This window comes from Pezoporus wallicus, unplaced genomic scaffold (assembly GCF_028554395.1).
Source record: "Pezoporus wallicus isolate ANWC-B61680 ecotype Strahan unplaced genomic scaffold, APGP_CSIRO_Pwel_v1 contig_6274, whole genome shotgun sequence".
Taxonomy (NCBI): Eukaryota; Metazoa; Chordata; class Aves; order Psittaciformes; family Psittacidae; genus Pezoporus; species Pezoporus wallicus.
This window is the reverse complement of record NW_026635738.1, coordinates 1,368,410-1,388,986: the sequence shown is the minus strand read 5'-3', so window position 1 is coordinate 1,388,986 and position 20,577 is coordinate 1,368,410. Positions and strand designations below refer to the sequence as shown.

Here is a 20,577-nt window from a genome sequence, read left to right as displayed (position 1 = left end):
ACACCAGGTATTGGGTCTAACACACGAATGAGGGGATTTGGGAAGGAGGGAGAGATGGATGTGGCTCCAAACCGGGCAGCCAGTGAGAAATGCCACTGGTAGAAGAGACCAAGAAAAACTCCCTCCCTGAGGTGCTCAGCTCCTGCTCCAGCACCATTTTCCCCGTATGAGAATTCCAGCTCCTACTCCATTAAGTAAATCAAGCAGTAAAATGTATGGACAAAACCCATGTTTTAAACCAAGGAAATTCAACTGCTATAAGAAAAGCAATCTTAATGTAACTCCTGCCCACAGCACCTTCCACATCCAGTTACAACAGCACGAGGTGAATCTGATGACTTGGAAACCAAAGATGCTCCGAGCAAGGAGAAAGCTGGAACCTTGCCCTCGAGCAGTGCCTCTCCCATCACCGGGTGCTGATCCAGACCCCCAAATACAGTTCATGGAGCAGAAACACTTGCCCAGCCTGGCTTTCCCCTGCGGAACAAGCACTGAGCCCTGCTCGAAGATTCAGCCTCAAACCAGCCACAAGTCGTTCTGAATCGCATCCAAATCTGTCTCATTTCTACCTAAGCAGACATAAATCAGTCCTTGCTCATGAACTGGAGCCAGGTCTGAGGTCTGCAGCGAAGCCGCAGGGATCCATCAGCACAGTTTCCAGTGATGGTTTTAAGCTCTCTTGCCCGGATCCATAAAGGTATTTGAGAACCTAGTGCTCACCAAAGGCACTGGTGACTCCGTGCCTCAATCCTGCAGTGAATGGGATGTCTCATTTGCCACCCCAGCGCTCCAAATGGGAGAACCAAGCTGATGCCTTGCTCTGCTCCAGTTCCTCCACCTCTTCATCCCACCTTTGGCTTGCAGGAGCATCCCTCACAGCACCCTGCATGGCAGGACCCTGCATCCTGCAGCATCAAAACCTTCCAGTGCTGGAAACCCATCCAGGGTTGGAGCAGGAGGATGGACAGGAGCCAGCAGTGCCAATCCTGCCCTCTCTGCATGGCGCTGGACCAGCCCAGCTCTGCTCTGAGCAAGCAGCACCTTCAGGAAACTGCCCCAAAGTGATGCACAAGCCGGAGGGTTTGGCCCGAGGGAGGAAAGGCCCCACATTGGTGCAATTACCTGAGTTCAGACAAACCCCAGCGGGTGCCTGGGCTGGGTTCAAAAGCTGGCACAGGAGCAGCAGCAGCATCTGCAGCATCCACTCTTGGCTGGTGCATGGGGACCCTCTGTGGGGCAGGGAGCAGATGTTCCACATGCGTGTGGCCCCAGACCCACTGCAGTGGGGCATGGGGGAGGCAGGAGGGGCAGGAATGTACTGAGGCAGCGATGCCACCAACATAGACCCTCTGGTCCCCAGTCACTGGCAGGATGCAGCCATTGCCATCTCCCTGTTGCTCCTGTGATGCCTTTGACAGCTCAAGGAGGGGATCACCGGGCTGCTGCCCACCCAGCCTGGCAGGAGGCACGGCTGTGTGCTGCCTGCTGTTCCAAGCAGCAGCTCTGCAGAGCAGCAGGTTACCCCCAGGTTAACCCATCCGAAAGCAATGGTTGCATACAGCATCTCTATGTCTGCCCTTCTCCGTGTGTGGCCTGGCAGCTCTGGGCCAGTCTATCAGAGATCTGGGCATACCCAACACTCTGTGATGATGCTGCCAAGCAAACATGGTCCAAAACATCTGCATGCACAGTAAAGAGTGGCCAAGCCTTGCTTTGCTGTCCTTATAGCCCCTTCAAGAGCACCTCATTGCTGAGGGGCCTCCCCAGAATCCCATCAGAACCAGCTCAGGAGGAAGGGGAATCCTCACAAGCTTTTAGAACCATAGAATCACAGAATCAGCTGGGCTGGAAGAGATCTTTGAGATCATCAAGTTCAGCTGATGAAGTCCAAGGTTAACCCATCTGAAAGTGATGGTTGTGCCTGACCAGGAGAGCTGCCTGCAATGATGCAGGGATGGAGCCAGAGATGCTCAGCCTCCTCCTCACCACCTTTCGCAGCCAAGAGAGCTGTAACTGCATATGGAAGGAGAGAGGTTTCACCCTGTGGCTGGAAAGCAAACCCCAAAGAGTGCCCATAAGCCCCCCAAAAGAGCAAACTACCCCTTTGTCTCTCCCTTCCCAAAGCAGAGATCACAAGAGCATCCATCCATCAGCCCAAACCCCCAGCTGGTGCCGTGGAGCTGTAGTCTGTAGCCTCCCTCCTCAGCTTTGGGGAGATAACAGGGGGAAACTCCAACCTAATCCCCTTGCAATGGTCACATCCCAGCTCCTGTCTGCCCACGTGTGACAGCCCTGAGCTGGAGGAGCTCGTCTGCACCAGTGACAGACACCAGAACTGCAGCGTGTTTGGTGTTTGTCTCGGGTCAGATGCTGTTGTGCTGCTCTTGTTGGGATGGAAAATGCATCCAGTTTTCCACAGAAACACAAAGAATCCCCATCTGTGTCAGATTTGTAACACAGCCCGGGGGGGAGATGGGAAACAAATTTAGCTCCTTTTTTTATGTACTATCAGAAAAAACCCTGTTTCCTGGCAAGGAGCAGAGCTGAGCTTCACCCCGGAGCATGGTGATGTGAGCCATCACCATCGCTCACACATCCCGAGCTGCTCCATGCCATCCCATCCCTTGGCATCTCCCAGTACACCACAGGAGCCAGGCAAAGGGAACTGGGAGAGGAGCTGTGTGACATGCAGCTCGCTGCCAAATGGTTCCTCTCCCTGACAACCTGCTCAGGCACTTCCATGGGTGTGCAGGACTTCCCTCCCTGTCTGCAGCCCATCACACAGGACCTAATAACCATTTCCTCTGCAGATAAGGGAGAAGCCTCAGAAAGCCAGCCAAGCCTGGAAACAAGGTTTCGGGATGCTGGGATGCTGCTGGGCACACAGCAGGGCAGAGCTCATCCTTCCCATCCCCTTGTGCTGCGGTGCAGCTGGTCCCCAGGCGAAGGAAATCCCCCGCCGAGGAGGGAGATGTGGGTGGATTACGCACTTTCCTGGGAAAAACAACCCAAAATCTGCTTCTGCAGCTCCAGAGCAAGGGAATGAGGAGACATCGGGAATGCTGAGAGGATACGGGGGTGGTTTCCAGCCCCATGGCCCTGGAGGGGACGGAGAGGCTTCACTCACAGCCTGGCCGGTTCGGGTCTCTCACCCTGGCATGAGTGCTCCCGTCCTCCCTCCTTCCAGCAGGAACAACTGGGAATTCTCTAACAAAACATTTCTTCACTGGAAAAGCACGGGTCTGTGGCAAGCGGAGCGGTCTGTGGGAAAAGGACTGGATTGGGAGTATTTTTAGCCTGGCTTCCTAAGGAAATGTGGCTTAAGCAATCACACGGTCTGTCTGCCTGTCCACCCGGCTGTCTGCCCGCCTTCCCCCAGCCACGTCTGATCCCAGCGCCCAATTCCAGACGGATTTGATGGAGGACAAGGATCAAAAATAGGAAGTTTGCACATTTCCAAGGAAAGCTGCGGCCAAGCAGGAGCTGGGACCCCAACCACTGCCCTTGGCTCAGGGAAGGGAACTCCAGCACAGCCCAAACCCACACCAGTCCCACAAGGAGATTGCTTTAGTGGGCTTCAAGCTCCCCAAGTCCCACTCAGTACCAGGGTATTTGGGTGTCCAGCTTTGTGGAGACAGAGAATTGCATTCCTGCTGCTGGTTTGTACCCAAATTGCCTTTTCATAAGGAACAAAATGAGCAAGCAGCATTCCAGCACACCCAGCCCCATGATGTTAGCGTGTCTTGAGCCACAGCTTCTATTCCTGATGAGGAAAAGATTCTCAGGTCAGGCAAAATGGTGCCTCTGCAGCACAGGAAGGACTGTAAATGTGGGATGGAGAAGCTGCAGCAAGGAAAGGGCTTTGGAAAGAGGGATGAGAAATTCAAAGACTAGGTTGTTTGCTCCCCAGTTATTGAGTGCCATCGTATATACCTGAGACAGTCCTAAGCCCTCAGAAGGTGGTGGCTGGTGGAGCAGCGGAGGTTGAAGTGTGGAAGCTGGCAGAAGCAGAAAGGTGCTCTCCTAGAGGAGGGGAATGAATCTCACATTGCCTTTTGCACTGGTGCAGCAATGGTAGAATCACAGAACCCCAGCTTGGAAGGGACCTCAAGGATCATCTGGCAAAGCATGACCTAGACTGGATGTCTCGGCAGAGGAGGTGACAAGCCCACATCATCCCACCGGTGTATGATGAGGCAGCAGGACCACATGAGGTTCTGCTCCACAAGGATGCTCAAGGCTCTATCCTGCTGCCCCATAAAGCTGAATGGGACCTTGCCTCACTTTCACAAGCTCCTTGGGAGCCCAAGACCACCATGTCTCCACCAAGACCACCAAGGCAGGGAGGGAGGAAATGCTTGTCTGCCCTCAAGCCATGTTACGTGATGGGAGCAGGAGCCTCCTGCTATGAACACCAGCAGCTCCCAGCCACTGCTCCTCCATAAGCAACCGGCCCCCATATGCACTGCCCCTCATCCCTGGGGACTGAGTTAGGGCAAGAAGTATGGGCATCCCTTGAGGGTATCAGACATCACTGCCTGCTTTCGGTTGTATCAGCCCCTTGGATGGATGGGCAGCAAGGCAGCCCAGAAAGCACTGGTTGTTCCCATTTCAGAGATGAAGGACCACAGGGATGGCCTGTCCTGGGATTTGGGGCTCCCTTTGTGCCTTAGCACACCATGTGCCCATGGGTGTCTGCCTGAACATCCCCACCAATATGGGCTTTAGAGAGGGAAGGACAGTGATGCTGGGGACAGCGGCACCACATCGGGGTCCCACCAGAACCCATAGGCACAGGGCTCCAGGGACATGAGGACAATGCTGTGATGGATCACACCGTGCCAGCGGGTACCCATGAGGATGCCACACGGGTCAAGGTGAATTCTGCTTTAGGATGAAATTTAATGTTAGGGGGGAAGACAAAAGTAGTTCTGGAAAGTCACCTTCCAGGAAATGGGTTTTCCCCTGCTTGGCTGGAGCTTTAAAGCAAAAGAAACACAAAACCAACCCCAAAAACATCCTTAAGCATTTCAGAATAGGTTTTTCCCTGGTTATTGTGAAAATCTAGATCAGAAAACGTATTGGGTAAAATCTTCAATTCCCCACAGCCTGGAGAGCCTCATCAAAAATCCATTTGAAGTATTACTCTCAAATCCCTCATGGCAATGGGATATTTTAAGGTCAGTTAAACTTATTATTCACTCAAGGTTTTCTTTCAGGTCCCTGCATATTTCAAACAGATTTTTCCCCATCTCTCATCCAACTGTTACAAAAAGTCCTTCCCCCTCCCCTTCTTTTTTCTTCTGAAACGCAAAAAAAAAGTCGTCAAAAGAAAATATCCTAATCAGAAACAGCTCCTGAAGCCTGAAAGCGCGCTACGCTGTGGATGCGCTACCCAAAAACACTGACGCTATCGCCGCATTCCTAAATCCCATGACTTTTACAGCGCTGAATGGAGCCCTGCTTGGGAAAGAGGAATTAACCCGGGTTTGTTGGTTCTTCTTTGCAATTCGTTTTCCTTGAAACAGGAGATGCACACGCACAGATTGGAGGGGTTCTCCCTTCGTGCGGCTTTAAAAGCTGCAACCTGCGTTATATAGGATGCCCAGCTTCATGTCACTGCAGTTTCTGCTCCCTCCCTGCAAAGGGCTCCAGGCACTTGGGTTTGTTTGGGGTTTTGTATAAAAATCACCCCAAAATGACAATTCTTCAGTTTCTGAAGTGTCCCTACAGCTCCTGTAGCAGCACAGATAACCCAAGAGGGGGCAGCTCCCAGAGCGATGGTACCCATGCAGGATCAGCCCCTGAAATGACCACACAACAACCCTGAAAGCAATTTATCTGCTGCAAAACAATAGGTATTATAGAGAAAATACATATATCCATCTATCTATATCTGTATCTATATATCTATCTGTATCTATATCTGTATCTATATTTATATATCTATCTGTATCTATATCTATATTTATATATCTATCTGTATCTATATCTATATACCTATCTATATCTGTATCTATATTTTTATATGTATCTATATATCTGTATCTACATCTATCTATATCTGTATCTATATCTCTCTATATATCTGTATATCTATCTATATCTATATATCTGTATCTACATCTATCTATATCTGTATCTATATCTATATATCTACATCTATCAACCATCCACAGAGAAACCTGATGGCTGACTGCAAGGTTCTGAAGTAGCCAAGATCAGCCTTTCCCCTGGAACACAAAAGCCTGTTTTCCACTCAAAACCTCCCCAGCTTTGAAGCACCGACACCGACCACATCCCACATTTCACTTGGCTTTGGGAAATTATTGCTTTGTGTTTAAATGAAGAAAGCAAACTCCTGCTTTGAAGGAAATTTCACTTTTGACCACAACAAATAACAGCTTGGGTTCCCCAGTGACCTGCCAAGGGCTTGTGTTTGTGTCCTCCCAAAGACAGAAGCTTTCCTGGAGAGCAGCTCCTCAGGAAGGTGTGATCTGGGGTCATTTCCAATGGCAGCCTGCACAATCCCCGTCTCCCACATGTGGGAAGCTGGCTGGTGGTCACAGCAGAGCACAACTCGATGCTGCAGACCTCTCCTCTCCTGGCCAGGAACACCGCCTGGTCAGCATTTTCCTTCTTATTCTGGCACTTTCAGAGCCTCTTGGAAACCAAAGGAGAAAATAGGCTGCTGACCTCATAGGAGGTTGAATTGATGGACCAGGGGATGCAGGTTCCTGCCTGGTCCTGTCCTTAAATCACCTCCTTCATCATGCCCTGAGCCTGTCCCATTCCACCCACCTCCTGCACTAACTCGTCCCACTGAGCTCACCACCATCCCTATAATGAAGATATTTGGCCATAGAGATGGAGCATGGCAAAGATGAGGACACCTGAAGGAAGCGTGGACCAGCAAGGTCCTCCCAGGCTCTTCAAGTCTTTCCTAGCTTCTAGGGAGGACAGCGTGGCACTGGATAACCACCAGAAGACTATCCTGAGGACCAATCCCTAGCATCATTGCAGGCACCTTTATCTCCATCCCCAAAGCCCTTCAAACACATCCTCCCTCCTCCCTTGCCCTATGGTTCAGATGCTGCCAGGAGGAGGATGACACCTGACAGGACCTGATTTCCACATTCTCTCCCAGGAAGGGCAAATGCTGCAGCACAAACGGTTTGAGCTCAGCTTCTCTGTGAGTTATAGAGTTTGGTAAGAGCCAGAGGACAGACAGTGCAAATCAGAACTCGCTCTGCCCCAGTTCAGTGTGTGCTTGTGCCACGGATCTACCTGTGCTTTGCTCCAGGGATGGACTTTGTCATCATTTGGCACAGATATTCCTGTTTTCAAACTGCTCAGTGTGAATTAGACCAAGAGAACCCCCCAGGAATGGGCTCTTTAGACCCTGTAACACGTACAGGGACTGGGACAACCACAGAGGCACTTCCAAATCCATGGGATGGAGGGGTCATCCATACAAATCACTGGCTGCTCCCTGAAAGATGCTCAGCACTTACACCCCAGATAGTAATTTCACACATTTCTGAAGGTCACAAGCAATATTAGAAGCTCTACCCAAAGCCAAGAGTAACACAGCCAGCATAGGAGGCAAACTGAGCAGACAGGAGATTGCAGGTGCCCGTCATCTTGCTCCAGAGAGCAAAGAGTTTAGGAGTTATTAAACAGTTCTTAGGACTTCCAGCCATCTGGCCTGCATTGCTCCATGTATTCAATCAGACATATGCTGCTTTTATCCCCCCCAGCGCTGCCAGCTCTCCCCTCCTCTCGGAAAACACATGCATCCTCCCCACTCTCTGCTCATTTTCAGCTCAGCACAAAGCAGAGGCTGCGAGTTCAGCACAGTGCAGACTTCTAGCAGTGAAGATGCCCATCAGAGCCCCTTCCACCACTTGCACCTAAAGCTCAGTGCTTGCCCAAACCAAGGCACCTCTGGCAGACTGAGATGTTGTTTCTAGTTGGGAACCTCACTGCTGCAAAGCAGCATCATTCCACCAAAGCCAATGGCATCCTATTGATTCATGCCAGCCAGGGTATAGGAGGAAGGATCTACTCCTGCTATGGAGGTATGAAGGACCAGAGGCTACAAGAGTGTTTTCTCTCAGATCCCAGCTCTCCAACCCTACTACAGACCCTGCTGTGCACCAACACGTGCAAGAACACATCCAGGCTATCCCTGTCAAGGTGTGGGACCACAAACCATCTTCTCTGATCAGCTCACCCTTTGCATCTTTCACTTCCACCTGTGATTTCTTCCCTCTGATGAGCAGAACACCCAGCCATGGGAACCAGAACAGCAAATAATAGGATAGATAGAAAGAAAGAAAGAGGCTCCTACCACCCAAGTCAACAGCATCATCCTGGACCTCTACAGTCTGTAATGGGCAAGAGGAGATGCAGCAGTCTGCCCAAGGACAACCAATGCTGGCACATTACTGTTGGACATAGGAAGGGATCTAGGAGCTATGGAGGCTGTTTCGGAGCTGCAATCATGACTAGCAAGGTAGAGCTGTTGGTTCAGATCAGGCTTAGCTCCCATGAAGCATGAAAACTCCAGACCTGGCTCTTTTGCCACCTGGATATGACCGCTCCAAAGCACATCTTCATCTTCACATGAACTCTGGTTGCAAGTTCCTCTTCCAAGAGACTCCTCCAAAGACCCCCCTTCAGCAGGAACAGCCTCTTTGAGTCCACAACAGGGCAAGGAGTGAATTATGTTTAATTACACACTGTCCAGGGTCTTAAGTATCAGGCCAAGTGTTACCAGATGTGCAGGGCTCCCTGTCAAAGCGATCCGCAGGCTTGAATGCCTGCCTGGATATTTAATATGTTGGTGTCTGGGGTGTGAGGGTCAGGGATGGGGTTTTCGATGCAGATGCTACAAATCTTTTCTACTCTTACCATCACCTTTTAATAACACCATAAATCATCAGGCACTTCTCAGGTGACCACATAATTGCCCCTTTGTGTATCTGGACTCTTCCCTTTTGCTGCCATACAAAACTGCCAGCAAAGGAGACCTGCCGAGAACAAACCCCAGGGTTTTGCGTGCCCCATCTCTCCTGCAACAAGTCATCTCTTGGCATATGTGCTTCAGATGCATTGTGGCAGCATGAGGAAAAGAACAAGTAACTGATACAGGAAGATTAAAACAAGGTTGGATCAGTCTGTTCCTAATGCGAGCCTGGCTGCTCGCAGCCCTTTGATTGCAGAGAAAGAAAAGATGGAAATTCACTGGAGGCAAAGGAATTAATTAAAAGGAGAATAAAGGAGCATCAGTCTGTTGGAGTCCTGGCATCAATTCGGAGCCTAGTTTTGAAGTGGCAATAGTTCTACTTGCTCTTTAAAGCTGCTCCTCTACGGCCTGCACAGTGACTCGGGCAACTAACGCGGAGCATGTACAGGGCCTTACGGTGATGGCCATACAGGGATGAGGTGACACAGCCAGCACAGGACCTACCTGCCTGCCAGGACACCCAGCCACTGCCCCAGCATCTTTCCACCCTCTGCTGCTCCTAATTGCTGTCTTCCCATCCACTGGCACATTCAAACCACGGTGGACTTCAAACCACATAGAGCCACAAGCCCATTGGTTTCCTTTCCTCTTCATCCAGGAACTTGGCTCCAGCTTCACCCAAGTGTAAGGTTTGGGGACTGTTTTCAGGTCAGACCTGGGTACACTGCACACATACACACACACACACACAGAGCCGTGTAATTCATCAGCCCAGGACATCAGACAACCAGAATTCCACTGACAACAAGGTGTATGTTAACACTCACAGGCAACTCAGTGAGCCGTGATGCAAACGCTGACATGAGGCTCCCACAGCTGTGCACAGCTGGAGTTAAGTGGTCACCAAACCTTGGCAGGGTTTAAGCCTCAATTTGCCTTTATTTTAAAGGATGTCTGCCAAGGAAGGAGTGTTTTGAAGAGGTTTTGTGCCAGGAAAGTGATCAGTGCTAAGAAGGAATCGCTTCTTCAAGGGTCCTGTTCAGTAGTTCGAGTTTTATGAACTTTTTACATGACCGAGGCCTTATCCTCATCCCTGTTAAGTCCTGTGAATTCAGCAAGCCCTCACCTCAAAGCAGAGAAGTATTAATTGTTAACATCCATACCAAGATCAGAACTGAACCAGGCCACCCCTTGTTATCTGCCTCGTAACAAGATCAGGATCAGACCAAGCGTGCTCTCATGGAGGACGCAGTGTCCCTCCCATCCGCACAGTGGGTGATCAGCCATCACACCATGCTCACAGCCTGCGCTCATCACAGCGACCTGCTGGGACCAACGTGGGCTGCACCAGGCTCAGCAGCCCCATCTCCTCCCCAGACTGATGGGCTCTGATGCTGCTGCCTCTGCCTCCCTGTGGGATGCAGTTGAAGCAGCAGAGATGAGCTCCAATCCCCAGCACAGAGCAATGCTCCCCCACCATCACACACAACAGAACCAGGACCCTCGCCCTCCCATCTAAACCATGCTACCTACGATGAGATCGAAGCTTCAAACTCTGGTAGGAAGCCGTGGCTGCCCCATCCCTGGCAGTGCTCAAGGCCAGGTTGGACCCAGGGGCTTGGAGCAAGCTGCTCTGGTGGAAGGTGTCCCTGACCGTGGCAGGGGTTGGAACTGGATGAGCTTTAAGGTCCCTTCCAATCCAAACCAGTCTGGGTTTCCATGGATGCAGAGCAGGGTGCAGGGATGCTCCTGTCACCAGTGTCGGACCCTCATCTCCTGATCCCGCAGCATCCCAGCGCTCCCCTCGGGGCAGGATCAGACCTTTGGGGATGTCTTTCTCCCTTCTCTTCCTGGCAGCAGCCCAGCCCCTTTGTGCAGGAGAGGCACCAGCGGCAGCTCCGCGCCGCACGGGTGGCAGCCGAGCGGATACAGGTTGTCACGCTTGGGTCTCCGGCACGGCGGGGGGGACGTTCAGCTCCATCCCTCCTCCAAAACGGGCTTTTCATGGAGACAAACGGTCCCTTCCCTCAACAAAACCGAAATTCTCAGCCCAAAGTACTTGGCAGCGGCCCCTTGACGCTTTTCTCATGGCTTGTGTGGCAGAGGGACATGATTTGCTCAGATATAAAGGCAGCCGGAGGAAGCGGCCGATGCTCCTGTTAAAGAACAATTCCCCCCCCCAACCCCATCTGCACACCCCACTGGGCTGTCACTCGCAGGGATGGAGCCTGCAGGTCTCAACCAGCCAGGTCTGAAGCTGGGAAAGGCTTTTCCTGGCCATCAGCAGCACACCCATCCCCGAGAGCCACCGCAGCATCCATTGACAAGGGTTGAGGGATTGCGCTGACAAGCGCCTGATCAATGGCATTTATCGAGCCCCTTCCCTGCTCCTGGTAATTGGAGGATTTCTTTTGCTTCCACTGTTATTGACATTTCCTCCCTGGTAGGGTGTCCGTGGGGGTGCGGTGTCACTTGGAATTACATGGGAACATAGCAGCATAGGCAGGAATGGGAACAGCAGCACTCAGTGCATGGCGAATGGCAGATAGGAGAATCTTTTGGGGCACAACCAGCACCCCCAAGAAAAAGAAGAAAAGAAAGGAAGAAAATGAAAGAAAACATTCTGATGTAGTACTGCAGAGGTGGCAGAGGCATTTCAGGGTCCTGCCCCATCCACGCAAAGAGGCAGAGAGGAGGCTACAGCAGGGAATCAGGAGCATCCCAGTCCCTTCCTCACTGTGCTGTAGTTTGCTATGGAGGCTTGATTTCACCTGCAGCAAGAAGAGCCTGCTTGCGCTCACAGAGGAGCCATCCTGCCCTCCACAGCCACAGCCCAGGCCCCTCAGGACCAGGGTTTGGGATGCTGAGGGCTCGGAGCAGCTGGGAAGTTGGGCGATGCAGGAGGGCTCCGCCAGCCCCATGCAGCGCTGGGCAGGAGGCAGAAGCGTGATGTGGCCTCCGGGGATGTGGTCTGTCACTTTGCTTGTCCCTTCCCATCAATCACCACCAGCTCTTCTTTTCTCCCTCCCCAGAACACAGTGCCCACTGAAAGCGGCTGCTAATTCACCAGCTGAACCAGCCCAAAGGGTGCTGGCGAGATGGGCAGCTCTTCATTTCACCTATAAACACCTCCTGGGCACCCATGGGTGGGTGCACACACAGCCACAGCCACACACACACTGTTTAGGGGTTAAGTAATAAGTCAATAGCTAAGTGGTCAGCTCTGCAAGGACGCTTAACAAGGTCACATCCTTATTCTCTCCAGACTAATGAGTGGAGATTACTAATAAGACCTCAGTGACAAGTGACTATATTAATGTAATTCTCCTCTGCTTGTAATCAATTTGGTGTGTTAAAATGCACGGTGATCTGGGCCTCCTGGGATGCTTGTGCCACCCCCAGCACTGGACCAGAGGTGTTTTATTCCCCTCATGTCCCTGCCTGGCCAAGGGTTTGCCTCGATAGAGCACGTTTGGCATATTAAATCCCTCCCACATCCTGCTCCCAAAGTGCTGCTGTTCCCCTCGGCCACCTAAAACATTCCTATGCTGGTGCTTTAACAGCCCAAACCATTACAGTTTTCTGCACCTGTGTCTGAGAAGCTAAATTCAACCATTTCACCCTGTATTTTAGTCTCAAATGGTGCTGGGTCCAGCGCTCTGCGTGCTCCAGGTCAGGGTGGCTCAGGTCATGTGCCAGAACAGGGATGCTCCTTTTGGTCTGTGGCTCTAGAGCATCCCAGCCGTGCAAAGCCTGGATCTCTGCAGGCAGAATCATCCCACTGCCTGCAAGCACCAGCAGCACCCAGGGTCAGGATTGACAACCCCGTGCACTGGGACCACTTGCGGGTTCAAATTCAGCTAGCCAGCGCCTGGCTCTGCGCCCCGGTTACCGCCCCAGCGGCCTGACTGACTGACTGCAATACCCCTATTTGCATTTCAAACGACTCTTCAGATCAAGAGTGACTCACTTAAAGGATGCATGAATAATCCTGAGGACGTTCAGACTCCTGTGATCTGCGAGCTGTCTCTGCACGGAGGGAGAAGGGGCAAAATCACATGGGTTGCTGTGATTTTTCCACCCAGGACCATTACCACTAAAGGGGAGCGTGGACATCCTCCTGCAAGGAAAACCCCATCTAGAAACACCTCCCTGAGTGGACCAGACCTGGCCAGGCTGCCTCCACTCTCAACTGCACTTTGGGCTTGCAACCAAGTGCTTTTCAAAGACAGGCTGTAAGTCATGCAGAACATCCCTCTGCTCCTCACTTTCAAACACTTCTAAACAAACTCGGAGAGGAATGTGTTGGGAGGCACACAGGGAGATCCAAGAGTTCCACCGGCTCCTCACCCTTCCAGGTAGAGAAGCTGAGGAGCTTTCAGCTTGCTGAAGCAGGTCAGGGAGGACACGGTGGGCAAAGACACTGGGCACAGGCAGGGTCAGGCAGGCAAAATGCACCTCCTTGGTGCTGGGGCTCATGGAGCATCTCCATCTCCCTCACAGCACATGGCTTGGATCCCACTGGAGGGCTGAAATACAGTGCGAGAGCAAGGGCAGAGATTAAACTGAGTCATCCAAGATGCTCCATAGAGGAGGGCATCAGGGGGGGCACCTCACAGGACCCAAGTAAGGGCAGAGCAGATCACACCAAAGAGCTCCAGGGAATTCCACCCTCCTGACCCCTTTCAGCCAACCCAAAAGCTGGGATATGGGGTAGAAGCCACCAGGCTCAGGTCTCACCCAGCCGCATCAGCCCTCGCTCTGGGGCAGAGCACGGTCCTGCAGGATACCGGAGCATCCCTCAGACGCCGTCTTCCTAAGCAGGAGGATTTCCAAAGCCCTTTGAAAAGCCATTTAGAGCTAAGTCCTGGTATTAAACCTGGCCTTTCATTAGGCAGGTTTTCAATCTCTGCCCGAGCCTGTTCCAGCTAAAAGTTTCCTAAAAGGTCAGGAAGCAGCTTTTAAGCATATTTGGCAATTAACTGTTGTAGCCCCCTCCTCGGCTGGATGCGAGCTGCCCGCTCCCGTCCCAGGGGATGGTAATTACTGTTTTATAAATAAGCTTTGAACTCTCTTAAGTAATAGCCTCTCCTTGCATAAAAGCACCCTCGAAATCCACCGGCCTTGTCTGCATCTAAAAACCACCTCTGAAAACCAAAACCAAACCATGACAGTTTGAGGATGAAACCCCAAAACTCTTACTCCATGATGACTGTTGCTCCTCAATAGCTCAGCAAACAGAAACCCTGCAGCTTTTGCTGCTCTTTGGGAACTTTTCATCATGTTTGGCATCTTTTCAGAGAGCTTACATGCAGGTGATAAAAAAACGGTCCCTGTTTATACATTTAAATTTCTAGCCCAAGAAAAAGGGGCATAAATAGAGAAGCATCATTCTAAAGGCATCAGTTCACATAAAATTCACTGTTTAAACCAGCCCCATCATTCCTTGCTGCCCAGCTTTATGTACTTATTTAAGCAGTCTGGGATAGCAGCGCTGGCAGACTTAAGATCCTTTAGACACTCGGGTTACTCCTGCACACCCCACTGCACAGCCTGTCTGTGAAACCACCATTTATTTAAGAGACAGCGGCAGAGAAAGCATTCCTCAGCCGGGAAGACCGTGGCTCATTCCACTCTGCAAGACCCAGCTTTCACCCGCTAGAAATCACAGCCAACACCAACACGCAGCTTTAATCACTTTAGCCTGACACTATCTACGTAACAACACATGGAATAACCCGGCTTAACGCTGCCTTGCAGCTGAGCCAGGCTGGAATTCAGACTCTCAAACCCGCTTGTATCAGCAAGAAGAACTTCACGGGCTTTGGAGCGGGAGTGAAACTTGGGAGCTGCCACGTGAAAGCAAGGGAATAACATCAGCGTGGAAACGGGGGGCTGGATGGCCAAGTCGTGCTCCCCACCCCATCGCTGACTCAGTGCGGTGGGAAAGACCCCCCTAAAGGAGGCAGGCAGAGCCCCTCTTGCCTGCCCTCAGTAATATCTGCCTTTAAACAGTTTCAAATGTTAATTCCTCATCGTGGCAGTTGAAGCTATTTTTAATCCCACGTGAAAGCAGTTTGCAGAAGACCAAACTTCGCACGGATTACGGATCGCTTCCCAAAGCCAGGCAGCAGTAAAACAGGGGCACGCCATGGCAGGGAGACCCGGGATGCACACAGTGCTTAAGCCCTGAGTGTATCCCATTGGAAGGGACCTTAAAGCTCATCCTGTTCCTCTAGGGACACCTTCCACCAGACTGGGCTGCTCCAAGCCCCTTCCAACCTGGCCTTGAAAGCATAGGGCTGGGTCTAAAGCACTGAATAAAAGCAAAGTGCATTAAATAAAAGCTTTAAAATACCTCTTCCTGGTTACAAAATCTCAGCTTTTTCTCAGGTTTCCTGCATTTTTCCTTTGCATTTGAGGATTTATTTTCGGGACACGGGGGTGAGGAGAGGGGAAGCTGATAGAGAAAGGCTCAATTTTTGCAATGAAAGATAAAAAAAGGAGGAAGAAAGAAGAGCTCACAAAGCAGTAAAGCACAAGGAGCCCGTTGCAGGACTGAGTCCCTGCAAATGCACCAAGAAAAACAAGGGCCACTCAGACACGGAGCGCTGAAACGTGAGTCCATCAGGAGAACAGATTAGCTGGTGTCAATGAATAAAGATAATGTCCCGGAGCAGGGCTCAGTGCATCGCCATCTGACTCCTCGCAAGGTTCTTTTGTCTCTTCCCACCTATGTGTTTCTTAAATGTGCCTGTGAAAAGCTCCCCTGGAAAGGGATACAAGCTCCCTGCCAAAACGCAGCCGGGTGACTCCAGGGTAGCCGAAACCTCGGATTTTATTCAACAGCTTGCGCTATAGAGTGTCTTGATCTGTCTGTACAATCACAACACACACAAAAACCCCCTCAAGGCATCTACTTAGCTCCACTTTTCAACTGCCAATAACACTCACAGCAAAAGTCAAAAGAGCAGCGCTGGAGCCGCGTCCTTTCCCTGCCGCTCAAAAGCTTCAGGGTTGCAAGGTTTGGAGATAACAAAGTCTGGCTCAAGAAATCCTGGATGCCTTTCAAGGACATTATTAGCTCCCATGAATGGGTTTGAAGGAGAGGGGAAAGGGGGGGAAAACCCAGCCCAACCCCACATCACATGGAGCAGCTCTCTGCTCACCGCCTGCCTCCCCTGGGCGCACACAGATGCTCCCAAGCTGGGACACCGCTGGCACTGCTCAATGCACGCATGAAATCACAGTGTAATCCATGATGAAGCACGTGAAAAGTTCCTCCTCTTCATGTGCTGCATCAGATCAAAAGGGGAAATGACAATAAAAACCTAAATACAGAGGTCTGGATCCCTGGGATGGCTGTGCAATGTCAGAGGATGCCCATTCACTGTGTGCCTCCAGCCCATACACGGACCAAGAGGTGTTTACCAACTGCTGAGCCATCCCATAGTGTTTTTAACTACTTCTGGCCCCAAAGTGTAAGAAAATAAGGAATTTTTTATAATTCCTATGAAATCCAGCACGCGCCATCACCCAGGGTGCGGTTTCACTGAGCACGATCCCAATGCTGCTTTCTTGTGCGTGCTTTACTCAGGGATGTGAAGGGTTGCTGGGAGCCTTGGCCCAGCCTCATTCCTGTGTAACTCTTTCTTTGGCTACTGGAAAAAGGCAGGAAGAGGTGATGGAAAAGAGGGACTCAGATCATAAATAATACAAAACAGAGGAAAAGCATCACGTTGAGCTGATGTCGCTGCAAAGTTTTGGCAGATGGAGACGGGGAAACTCTTCTGTGGGTAAGCGACATCAGACCGAGTGCTCTCAACATGAATTCCCTCAAACCCCCTTTCATGCAAACCAGCGTCTGCAAAGTCCTTTCCCTGCGCTGCTCCAAAGCCGCCGTTATCCACCGTGTCTCCTGCTCTTTTCCCTCTTCCCCTTTTCCCACAGGACTGCATCCGTGCTGCATTACGGTGCCAGGCAGACAGAGCGGTCCAAACCTCCGAGCAGCATCGGGCAGCTCCGTGGGAAACAAGCGCAGCTCTGGCAGCCAGAAAGGGAACAATCCCATACAGAGATCCCAGCTACACCCCCAAACATCACCCGTGGAGCAGCCTCCACCAGAGCACACAGCCCATGGCCCTGCTTGCTCCCAAAGGCACCCCAAATGCCGCCTGTGACACAAACTCTGCTCTCTGTCATACCAAGAAGCTCCTGGGGTGAAAGTGGGTGCTGCTCTGCAGCCACAGAGGAGTTACACCCATGCAGTTCTCAATTCACACAAGCAAGGGCAGGATTTGCCCCATGCCATTGCACCCAGCATCCCTTCATTTTGTCACAATGAAGTTCTCAATATCACTGCAAACAACTCAGGTTCAACCAAGTTCTTAATGTCTGCATTCACCTACGTACCCCAAAAGCAGCCAGGCAGTGTCCCGGGTTCCTAATAGGACACTCACATCCCCAAACCAGACACTCGCACCCCCAAACCGCCGCCTGAGCGGAGCTCTAGACACACCAACACCCTTCATCACACATCAACATCCTTCATCGCTCTGTTTCAGTTTACTTTAAGCAGTTCTGAGTGCCAAAAAAATGAATACAATGCTTTGCTTTAGGATAAAAGGTCACATCATGCTTGGATTATCCATTAGGTAATTTATGTTGCTGTCTCCAAAAGGTGTTTAATCTTCTTATAATTAGCTAAACCTATAGTAACTCAAGGAATTCCATACGGACGCTGCTTTTGCAGAGTATTTTTATCTTCCTTAGCAAAAAAAGAGCTACATAATAAAAGGGACTTTGGACTATTCCTAATTTAAATAAAACAAAACGTTCCAGTAAGAACAAAAGGCTGCAGGCAGTAACTTATGTTCTAGTGTAAACTACTCCGCACCCACAAGCAGATACTCCTGGCCACAGCAGGGAAATCACTGCAGAACTGAGCTACCAAGAAAGAACAAAACCATTCCATGGCGATATTTCCAAGGGATTCTTTTTTCCACATTTACTTCAGACAAGCAAGGACCTACAGGTGCCTTCAGGCCAAATATCTTGGCTTGAGCAGCACTTGGTGTAATTTTGGTTTCCTAGCACGCTCAAATATTTCAGCAATGTTTACACCACTTTGAGATATTCATTGGAAAAACCTGAACTTCTGTCCAACTTCTATTCCCCTCCTCTCCAGCACAGCCCAGCTTCAAACATTTAGCTCCGTCTGGCTTTCCCAGGGAAAAATACCCTTGGTATAGGAAGGTCTTGTAAGAAGACAAAACAAGGGAGGCACAAAGAAGAGGAAACTATGGCAAATAGTTGTGTGTGTGATTGAAAACACGCTCACCCAGCGCAGAGCTAAAGCAAAACAACTACTGATTTTTCCCTCGCTAGAAAGGATGCAGCTTCTCCCCTGCGATGCGTCTGGCCCTGCCGAAACCCTGCCCTGCTCTAGCCCTCCAAATTTACCATAACCATATGCAGAATGATCTGAAAACATCGCGCTGGGCTCAGGCCAGGCTCCCTGCACTCAAACCTCACTACGCAGCAATCCAGAACTAAGATTTATTCATTCTTCCCTCGCTGTGAGTGTCTCTCCGGGCTACGGCGATATGAAAGCTTTCGATCTTCCCTCTTTAATTATGTGCTCACCAGTCATTAAACTCCCATTCTGCCAAGCAAGACCTACGTTGGAACCCTCACCCCAAAAGGTGAGTTATCATCGTTATTGCTCCTCGAGCAGCGCAGCTACAAATGGGACTGAGAAATGAGCTGATAAATGACGGCGGTATTAATACAGCCATAAAAATAAGCGCGCTACTTACTGCGTCTGAAGGTGCGTTAAGGCAGGAACTTTACAGCCCAGATGTGGTCTCACAGAGCTGAAACTCTGCGGGTAAAATTACCACTAAAATTACACTTCCCATTAAACACACCGCTTTGCACAGGTTATGATTTCGCCCAGGCTGCAACCTCCCCTGAAACATTAAGAACACGGAAGAGCGCAGTATTCCCGAGGGAGAAGAGGATGGAGCGGCAGGAAGGACAGGGAGAGCTACTCCTCTTATTGTTTTCAGATGTTTCCCCGGGAACACCGCAGCGCTTTTATAAACCTACACATTTGGATTCGCTTCAAAACAACGGACCAGATCCTTTCACGGGCTTCGTGGGACTTAACGCTCTGACTCCGCTTGGCCCGGCCGCTCTGGAGTTGGCCGGGAGACGGGACTTTAATAGACACCACATGCACAGTAGCTGCTCTTCCGAGTGCTTTATCGCCTGAAGAGTTCAATTCCATTGAAACCCTCACAACCAAAGCAACTCCCTTGAATCAGCCGGCTCTGCCCTTTGACACAACCGAGGATCCAAGCGATGCTGTTTCACCCTACCCCTGCCTTCGTGTTTCCAGCCAGGATCAAGCCCGCTCCTGCAAGCCGAGGTTCTTGCTCCCTTTATCTTTATAAGCTACTCGAATAAAAGAATTCCTAAGGGAAGCCGGTGGGGAAACGCTGGGACGTGTGATAATCAGGTATTAAAGGTTACAATCACAAAGGATGGATAATCAGAGGGGAAAAAAGGTAGATTTCTGCTGATGGGCTGTCCCGCTCCCAGCCACCTGGGCTGCGGGATGGGGAACAGGGGGACACGGGAACAGGGAAGAACACGGCAATGGGGGCATTAGGGAGGACCGGCAGGACCGGCGCTCGCCTTCCCACCGCTCCCGACTTCAGCGCCGTCACCGAAAGCTTTTCCTCCCCTTCCTCGGCGAGCAGGGGTGGGAGCTTGCTCTCCCCTGTGATCCCGCGGCTCGGCTCCCTTCGCATCCCACCCCCACCCCCCCCCCCCCATTAATTCCCCTCGACCCCCCGTTATCCCCATCCCCAACCCGCCTGTTGCCATCACCCCCCACCCCAACCTCCACGCTACGGTCAGCGATTAGACCCGCTCAGCGCTTCACTACCGACCAGCGGCGTGTCCCCCCCCTCGCCCTTACCTGTACCAGCGCAGCCCCTTCTCGTAGCACCTGTCGAAGAAGTGGGGCTCCGCACCCACCGCCCGCACCCCGGGGTGCGCCCGCAGGAACTCCAGCAGCGCCCGCGTCCCGCCCTTCTTCACCCCCACGATGATGGCCTGCGGGAACCGCCGGCTACCGCCGCCCGCAGCCCCCAGCCCCGCGCCGTCGGGGAGCGCGGCGGGCGGCGGCAGCAGCAGGGCGGGCGGCAGCGGCTCGCAGGGCCCCGGCAGGCAATAGAAGAAGTAGGTGAAGAAGAGGATCATGGTGAGGAGCAGCGAGGCGCGGCGGCCCCCGACGGGTCCCAGCAGCCGCCCGCTACATCCCATCGGGGGCCGCGACCGGCCCCGATGGGCAGCGCATCCCGCTGCACACACACAACCCCCCCCCCCCCCCCCCCCCCCCCCCCGAGTCCCGGCTCCGCGCCCCCTGCCCGGCCCTCGCGTACCGCCCCCCACGCGGGGCGGGGGCGGCAACGCCCCGGGGGATGGGATGGGATGGGATGGGATGGGATGGGATGGGATGGGATGGGATGGGATGGAGGGGGGGCGGGACGGGACGGGGCACACGCGTGGGGTACCCAGGGACACCCCAGCCCTGG

General features: G+C 51.9%; 2 protein-coding genes across 2 annotated transcripts in view; both read right to left on the bottom strand.

The window, feature by feature from the left end:
• The window catches only part of HS3ST6 (heparan sulfate-glucosamine 3-sulfotransferase 6), a 31,893-nt gene extending 11,588 nt beyond the window's left edge, over nt 1-20,305 (bottom strand). The window contains exon 1 of the mRNA XM_057398137.1: nt 19,959-20,305. Within this exon, the coding sequence (XP_057254120.1) occupies nt 19,959-20,305 (347 nt within the window). The remainder of the gene's footprint in view (nt 1-19,958) is intronic.
• MSRB1 (methionine sulfoxide reductase B1) overlaps nt 1-20,577 on the bottom strand; it is a 68,919-nt gene that overhangs the window by 26,155 nt on the left and 22,187 nt on the right. The gene's annotated exons all lie outside the window — the stretch shown is intronic.